General features: G+C 60.5%; 1 protein-coding gene across 1 annotated transcript in view; it reads right to left on the bottom strand.

Moving 5' to 3' along the window:
- The window catches only part of GAK (cyclin G associated kinase), a 62,906-nt gene extending 55,019 nt beyond the window's left edge, over window positions 1–7,887 (bottom strand). Inside the window, exons 1-5 of the mRNA XM_015568927.1 lie at window positions 7,830–7,887; window positions 7,202–7,296; window positions 6,497–6,556; window positions 5,638–5,752; window positions 3,535–3,677 (exon numbers count right to left, since the gene is read on the bottom strand). Of these exons, the coding sequence (XP_015424413.1) occupies window positions 3,535–3,677; window positions 5,638–5,752; window positions 6,497–6,556; window positions 7,202–7,296; window positions 7,830–7,887 (471 nt within the window). The remainder of the gene's footprint in view (window positions 1–3,534; window positions 3,678–5,637; window positions 5,753–6,496; window positions 6,557–7,201; window positions 7,297–7,829) is intronic.
- Between the last annotated feature and the right edge of the window lie 760 nt (window positions 7,888–8,647).

Below are 8,647 nucleotides of genomic sequence, written 5' to 3'. Positions count from 1 at the left end.
GAGCCACAGTTTGAAGATGGTTGAACTTCCATTATCTTGATTCTGAAATGACTGCACTGAGCAGAGTAATTCAATTCCTGCCTCTAAATGGGCTGTGCATGACTGAGGAATAAACTGCTGTTGTGTAAAGATCCTGTGATTTCAGATTGTATCTATTACAGTAGCTAGGATTATCCTATATAATAAAAGGGTAATATGCAAATTGTTCCCTCTACCAGGAGTTCACCTGGAGTTGGGTCAGGGGGTGGGGCCTGCCTGCCAACCGCTCGGGGCTCCACCCCCATTCTGGCTCTGCCCCTGATCAGCCCACCCCACCCCAATTGGGGGGCCCGGCCAGCTGGCCAACCTCCTGCATGCCCTCCCACTGTCCGGCCTGGTCCATCCAGCCCTGATTGGGGCAGGCTGGCTGGACCCATCAGTGCACGAATCCCATGCACCAGGCCTCTAGTCCTATATGCTATCCTATATAATAAAAGCCTAATATGCAAATTGTTCCCTTGACTGGGAGTTTGACCGCTCGCTATGACATGCACTGACCACAAGGGGGAGGCGCAGAACATGGCGGGCGTCAGTGATGCAGCGCTGGCAGTGGGCGACAGTGGAGGCGCTGCTGGCCCCAATGAAAGCCGGACCGCAGTGGGATGGTGGAGCAGGTGAGCGGGCAGCGCCAGGCCAAGGTTGGTGCAAGCAGGGCCCAATGACTCAGTCAGAGGGGGGCGCATGGGAATCCAGGGGCCCAGGTGCTGCCCAGGGCCCAGAGGTCAGCTGGGACCTGCCCTTTCACACCAGACGCTCATGCTTCGATCGCTGGCCAGGTCGAGGGACCGCACCCATGCACGATTTCGTGCACCAGGCCACTAGGCAAATAGATCAAGAAGCTGTCAAGGAGTCCAGCCAGAAACTGTCACTTGAGATGCACTTTTACAATCCAGCATCAACAGGACTAGCAGCAGAGACAGACCTGTCCCAGCCCCTCGAGGGCATGTCCTGGCCAAGGCCCACCGCTAAGGACGGCTTTTACAACCTGAGTGCTGGGAAAAGTAAACAATTCTTACCACCCAGGGCCGCGGGGCCGCGGGACCCGCAGAGCAGGCATGTTTACAGTCGGCCCTTCCCAGAGAAGCCTGCCGACCTGCTCGGGGACGGCCGAGGCATCCCATGGGTGGAACTGACAAACGGATGAAAACGTGTGTAAGGAGACACAGCCAAGAAGAGCCACGCGACCCCGAGGCAGAGGGGAGCCTGGCTGTAGCTCCGAGCGGGAGGGTGCCGACCAGAAGAGAGGCCCTGCCTCTAAACGCAAGGGCAGCCACAGGCCTCAGGTCAACGCTCGGGAAGGAGCAGCACCTGAGCAGACACCGCCCGCTGCGAACAAGCACACCAAACCCCACGTGTCCCCACACACGGCTCCTGCGGATGAGGCAGAAACACAGCTCAGCAAGAACACAGGCAAACACCGCTCCCGGGGCGTGCCCAGAGGACATCCAATGCCAATAAACCTAAAAATGGCCAACTCTGTCCACAGAAGGAAATGCCACGGGAGCCACACGGTCTGCTGCCAACACCAAGAGCCCCAAGCACCAGGCTCAGAGGCCACACGCCCGGGAAGCAGCGACCCCACAGCGCACACTCTGCCAACTGTGGGCCCAAGACGGACGAGCCCCAAAACCACAGCGCTGAGCAAAACGCCACATGGAGGACGCACTCCGGAGCCACGCGCAGCAGACAGGGTCACCACACAGGGCCCGGACTCCGTGGACAGGCCGCAGGGACCCTGGCGCACACGGGACACGGGGGGAGGGAGTAAACCAGGCAGACACGGCTGATTTCATTCCTCCTGTTCACACGCACACGCACACGGCTAACACGTAAGCAGAACAGTCCTGGAGGCACAGGAAACCCCGGCCGAGAAAGGCCTCCAACCCCTAGCACCACCACCGCCCGGTGTCCTCCCAACCCCACGGGTCTCGGTTCGGGGGGAGAGAGAAGGCCAGGCTCCTCAGAGGTTCAAATCTGGACGAAGACAAAGACCCCCAGACAGGGTGTGAGTGCCGACCCCCAGGGGGGTTCAGAGAGCACATCGGGGGACCAGGGACCTGCGGACGGGGTGTGAAGGCCATGAGCAGCGATTTCCCACCTTCCCCCCTTGCGACACGTTAACCACTGCGATTCTGCAGCGCAACAACAGTGCATTTTGCTGACCTGACCAAACGTGGGTCATTTTGATTCCTTCACACCGGACACCTGCTGTGCGGCTGCCGCCGTTTTCCTTCGTGGGAAGCCAAGGGAACGAGGTCGGTGCCCCGACTGGACACCAATCCTCGCAGCACCGGGAGCACCTCTGCACTAGGGAGTGTCTGGGTGCCGCGGCGGCAGGGATGGGGCAGCTGCTAAGAAAACTCCCGTTCTCCCACAGTGCACAGTGTCCAGGCGTGAAGTGGAGTGAGGTGAGGTCTGGGTTCCGGCTATAAAATCCTTCAGGAAAACCCACCTTCACCAGGAAGCAGGATGGGGGGCGGCTGCCGCCCAAGATGTGGCCAGAGGCGGGCACAGTGCTGGGTGCTGGACAATTTCCACCAAGTCTTGGGTTTTTCAAAGACACAAGAGGGGGAATAAAAACCAGGCCGGCCGGCCAGCGTGGCTCAGTGGCTGAGCATCGCCCTAGGAACCAGGAGGTCACGGTTCGGTTCAATTCCCCGTCAGGGCACGTGTCGGGGTTGCAGGCTCCATCTCCAGTAGGGGCCCTGCAGGAGGCAGCCGATCCATGATTCTCTCTCATTGATGTTTCTCTCTCTCCTTCCCTCCCTTCCTGAAATCAATAAAAATGTTTTTAAAACACACACCAGATCATAAACCAGAAAATACCTGCAGCACATATAACTCAAAAAAAGACCGTTGTATGAACATCCACGGAGCTCCAATCACCGTGACAGACCAAACGCAGGAAAGGGACAGAAAACAAAAGCTACTGAAGAGGAAGAACACGAACGACCACGAGCAGCAAAAAGCACTTAACTTCATTAATAACCAGGAAAAGCAAAATCCCTACACTCACCCACCCACCCCTGTGAAATGCAGCCGGCAGCTCCGCACACCTCAGCCCGCGGCATAGCCGCTGGAGCCCACACCTGCACGTGAGGACGCGCTCAGCACCTTCCGGCAGCTTTGGTCCCTACATGAAAGGCAGGCGCTGACACCACCCAGGCCGCAGGCCGCTCTGGACCCCAAGGGCACCTCCAGAGGAGGAGGCACGCTCCTCGTCTCGTCAGGGGAAGGACAAGGGCCGCAGCCCAGAGCTAGGGGCCCAGGAGCCCAGACCCCACCTGCAGCTGAGGGACACAGGGTCCTGCAGGAAGCCTGGCCGCGGGACCTGGGCGTGAGGCCCTCCCTGCTTCACGGAGGGGCTGCGGGGAAACCCGCTTGTGGTGAAGCGGCTCCTAGTGGCCTCTGCGACTCTTGGCAGAGCCCGGCCGGCCTCACTGGCGGAAACCGGACCTCCTAGCCGGGGCGGGGCGTGCGGGTGGGAGGCAGCACCTTGAGGTCCCGGTGGGTGATGGGCGGCTTCTGCCGGTGCATGTGCTGCACGGCCCTGCACGTCTGGTAGAAAATCTTCAGGACGGTGTCGCACGACAGCGGCCCTTTGGCCTCGCTTTTCTTCAGAAACTCCACCAGCTGCCCTGGAAGAGACAGGAAACACTCATCCCCACAAGCCGGGGGCGGGGCCACAGGGCAGGGGGCGGCACCACCTGGCGCTGGCTTTACCAGCCGGCGTGGGACACCTGTGGCCATGGCGCGGGCAGCACAGAATCCCACACGGAGCCAGGGGGACGGCAGGGCCCAGAGAAGCCACAACATGCCACCTCCTCGTCTTGCTCCACTTCCCTAAATGACAGCCGTCTGCCCAGGGGCGTGGCCTCTCCAACACACACGCCACACTAAGTGCAGCCTGCACACGGGACCAGGGGTGGTGACAGCACAGGGAGCCCCATCCTCCCGTCGCCAGGGACACGTGTTCACACCTCAGTGCCCGTGCTGCCCTGGTCCCCAGCCCGTCCCTGATCCAGGCCGAGGCCACCTCAGTGACGGAGGCACAGCCAGCATGGCTACCACGGCTCCAGATCCCTGGAGGCCCGAGGCCACGCTGCCCCGCCTCCTGGGGTCAGACACCGTGTGTGTCCCCCCCGTCCCCCGCCCCTAGGAAGCCGGCTCTGCCAGCCTGCCACACGGGCACCCACTCCAGCTCGTTTCCCCCAATGCCGGGCGAGTCGCGGAACCCGCGCCTGCACACAACAGTGCCCCAGACACCACGCTCACCTGGCGAGAGAACCACCTGCCGCGGGGGCGAGGGCGTGAGGCCCCAGCCTGACAAGGCCCAGCGCAGAGCCATGCAGAAGCCACCTGAGCTCCCACACGAGGAGCAGGACAGACACCACGGCACTCACAGCCGGAGACAGGGGCCCTGATGGAGACCAGCGTGGCCTCGTCCATGCTGCCCAAAGTGTCAGAGCAGGCCACTGAATGGCACCCCCAGCCCAACAAGCCCCCTGTGAATGCCAGCCACAGGGAGGCGAGGTCCCGGGAGAGACACGCAGACTCCGTGGACGAGGCAAGGAGCGCGTCCGCAGACACTGGCTATGGGCCTGAGTTCGGATCTGCTGACCCTGGGCCTTAGAGAGCAGGCGAGCCTGTGGGCGCAACACGGCACCGAGCACAGCACACTTTTCAGAAGGAAGAGTGTGTCTACAGAGCCCCGCTTCGCAACACACCTCACGGCACTTCTCCCGCGAGCACACGTCCTCTTCACTAAAACCAGCAGTGACCGTGAGCACCTGCCACTGGAAGACCTGAGTGTGGGCAGCACCTCCCAGCCAGCCCGGCGAGACAACGGGAAGCAGGGCCCAGACACGGAGAGCACAGCCCTCGCTCTCCCATCCGGCTCCCAACTCTACTCCCCAGGGTGGGTCCGGCTTCCCTGAGCCTATAAAGCTGTCTGCACCTGTGTCAGCCTGCTGCTCCCCTCCCCATCCCCTAACCCCACCACCACCCGCTCCAAGGCGGCGCTGGGTGCTAAGGGCTCAGCACCATCTCCTCCTCTTCCTCCTGCAGGTGCCTGCGCCCACTGCCTCCTCTCCTCCGCAACAGCCCCGCTCGTGGTGGCTGGGACCCCGGGGAGGGCCATCTGTGGGCACAGCATGTGTCCCTCCCAGGGAGACGCCTGCCTCAGTGTCCCCTGCTGCTGCTCCCTGGCCTTGTGGCGGCAGGGCCCTGGCATCCTCCCACACACGCTGCCCACAGACAATGAGGCAGCACCATGCCCCAGGACCAATGGCCCACCCGGCTGCCACCCTCTGGCCCACTGGGCCTCCCATGTCCTGTGCCCACTCCTTTCCCCCTAAGTTACACCGATACCAACTGAGCCCGTACACTGCAGCAGGGCAGATCCCCGTCCCTCCATGGGCAGCGTGGGCAGACTGAGCCCTACTGCCTCCTCCTCGGTCATGCACATGACCCCCCCTGGAACTCTGCAGAAGGCACTGGGCCCCTCCCACTCCTGTCGGTGACTAAGAGCCTTTCCTGTCCTCCTGGGAAGGGCCTCCCTCCACCGGGACCTGCGCACGCCCACCGGGAGCTCGTTACCTCTGCAGAGCTCCGTGAGCAGCAGGAACTCGGCCTGCCCCGTGTCCGACTCCTCCTTCCCTATTGACGCTGCAGAGCAAAACTGGACAATGTTGGGGTGGCCAGAAAGCTTTTTCTGCGGGTGTCTTGTTAAAGGAGAACGCGTAAGTCTCACACGGAAACACACATGCGCGGTGGGCAGAAGTAGGCTTACGGCTGTGAGCACGAGGACGTATCGTGTTATCACTTACTGTGTGATAATGCCCACACAACTGTGAACCTACTTTTGCCCTCCCCTGTATAAACCAGGACGCTGAAGGACATGATCTTAGATCTCAGTGCATCAGAGCGGAGAGGTGAGGGCGAGCAGAGGGGCAGGGCGGGGGGAGGGGAGCGAAGTGTGGATGGAACCACACACCTGCCCACAGCCAGGCAGGCCAGCGGGAGAGGGCGTGGCATGAGGCTGTCCACCCGACACTCAGGGAGGCGAGCACCCGGGTTCAGCGGCCGGCGTGCTCCCACGGACAGACTCCAGGAGAGAAAAGAACGGATTCTGGCAGCAAAGGGGCAGCGCCAGCGGGTGGAGGCCAAGAAGAAATGCCAGCCGTCAGCCATTTGTTGATGCTCTGCCCAGGGTGAAGGGATGGCCGGGTGCAATGGCCGCAGGTTGAAGGGCCGCCCACCCCAGGCACAGAGACCTCTGGGGCAGGACCCACATCTCCACGCCCAGGACCATGGAATCCCTTACAGCTGCCCTGGGAGTGAAGAACAAGGAAATAGCTCCTTTTTGCTAGAAACAGTCCACAGCTAAGCCAGGAAAAGCGAAGCCCACTGTGAGTGCGTCAACGCGAGCGCGGCCGCGGCGCCCAGGAAAGGATACCAAGAAGCACACCTCCTGGATGATGGCTCGGCTCCTCTCCTCCTCGTTGGACAGCAGCCTCTGCATCGGGAGGGAACACAGACAAGGTTAGTCCGCGCAGCAGAACGGATCAATGCACCAACACCTGACTACGTAGAAACTGGCAGCGGGGAGGCCCCCGCAGCCCAAGGACACCAGAGAACTACACAGAGGAGCCTCTTCTACAAACAGACTGCAGTAAAATTGGATGAGAAAGGAGACGCGGCAGAAACGAGAGTCCTCGCCCTCGTCTCCAAGTCACGTGGGCCCCTTACAGCTTAGCCGCACGCCCAGGACGGCCACGCCACTCCACTCCGCAGCCCAGGCTGGACACCAGCCACCGGATGAAACCAGACAGCCCTGCCCACAGTCCCACCGTAAGCCTGCTCCGGGACATGCGAGCGTGGCCTGCACGCGTGGTCCACCCGAGTGGCTGTGCCGCTCCCGCCCTCTGCGGAGTCTCACTGTGAGCTCCTGGCACTCGAGCTACTCTCGCCCCCGGGCCCCCAGCTGGACACCGCAGCCATAACATCCCCTGAAAGTGCTGATGGCTCCTCGCCACCAGAGGAAACTAACAGGAGAGAGAAAACGCACAAAGAAACACTCTAATCGGGAACCTCCCTCAACATGTCACTTTGAGATTTCCTTAAAAGTAACCGAAACCCACACAGAACCCGTCCACCTTACCTTCAGCGCATACTCTCTGCCACTTCCCAGATCCTGGGCCTCATATACGAATGCAAACCCTCCTGAAATCAGGAAAATGAACACATCAGTCCACGCTGGGATTTAGTCAACATTTAGATGTCTTGACTAAGTCAACACAAACTGCACTTGTGGACAGCAGTACGTTTCCTGCAAAAATAATGGCTCCAATTTACACGCAAAATTCAATAACAAAAGTTTTAAAAAGATACTTCCTCAAATTCGAACAGGTGGTGTGAGAAAGCTCAGGAAAACAGGTCCAACATCCCTGCCCACGAGGGACCTCTCCCAGGACCCATCGGAGGCTCTCCCACACTGTGGGTTGGCCCAGCAGTTCCCTCCCCCACTTTTGCAGTTTAAATGGAAACATAGTTCACATTTTGAAAAGACTAGAAAGCTATCTAGCTCCACGACTCTGCCTAAAACCCATTTCGTGCTACAGTTGCAAATTCCAAAAAGCAATGAAAACCCATATTTTCTTCCTAGGTCATTTGGCAGTGGACTATGACCTATTGTAAATGTACCGGTATCTGGGGCAACCCCTGGCATGAACTGACGTGGAGCCGTTTAAAGCTCATCTCACAGTGACGACGCCCCCCGGCCTAGTTACCGACAAGTCGGTGCGCCTGATTACGGACTGCCTCCAGGGCTGGGGCCACACGGGACATGTCATCGTTCTAACACCCGAGGAGCTCGGACCTGCTCTCTGGCCCAGGGTTTGGGGCTTGGGGCCTCCCCGGTATTTAAACAAATCAGTCTGAGTGCCCACAGCCCGGGTTCCGAGGGAGCCTTTTTACGTGGAAGACTTCACACTGATTTCACCCGGTTCATTTCCAAGAGGCTTCCCGACCTTTAGAGCTGTGAGCCGCAGGGGTTACTTTTCCTCCTGGCTCGCCTACAGGGCACAGGGAAGGGGCTGGCACATTTCCTCGTTGTTCTTCCTGGGCGCTGAGCGGAGGCACAGCTGCCTTCTCTCCCTGACCCACTTCCCACCTGCGATCACCCTCTCAGCCCCTGGCCCTGGCGGGACAGTCCCACTCGCCCCTCTCCCCACTGCGAGCCCCGAGCCCCCCGAGGCTCCCCCTGCTGTCCTCCCATCATTGGGGCGCCTGTCTTATTTTAAGGCAGAGGCCGCCTCCTAACCGCCAGGAGTTTCTTAAGGAAACACGGTAACTGCCTGGCATTTTCAGGACAAAAGAGGTTGCCTGGGGAGGCGTCCACACGGGCTGGCCCCAGCTCTGAGAGGGGCAGAGCCCGTGGCCTTCCCGATAAATCACACCCACGTCTGTTTCCGAAACAAACTGGAGAAAAGTAGGTGCTGCTGCCTTAAGAACAAGGACATCGGACCCAGAGAGGCCGCGTGGCCGCCTCAGCTGGCCGGGGTGCCCGTGGGGGCGGCCCTCCTCCTCCTGCGAGTCCACGTGCAAC

This window comes from Myotis davidii, unplaced genomic scaffold (assembly GCF_000327345.1).
Source record: "Myotis davidii unplaced genomic scaffold, ASM32734v1 scaffold665, whole genome shotgun sequence".
Lineage (NCBI taxonomy): Eukaryota > Metazoa > Chordata > Mammalia > Chiroptera > Vespertilionidae > Myotis > Myotis davidii.
Note: the sequence above shows the minus strand (reverse complement) of the source record. Positions and strands in the feature narration are given on the sequence as shown.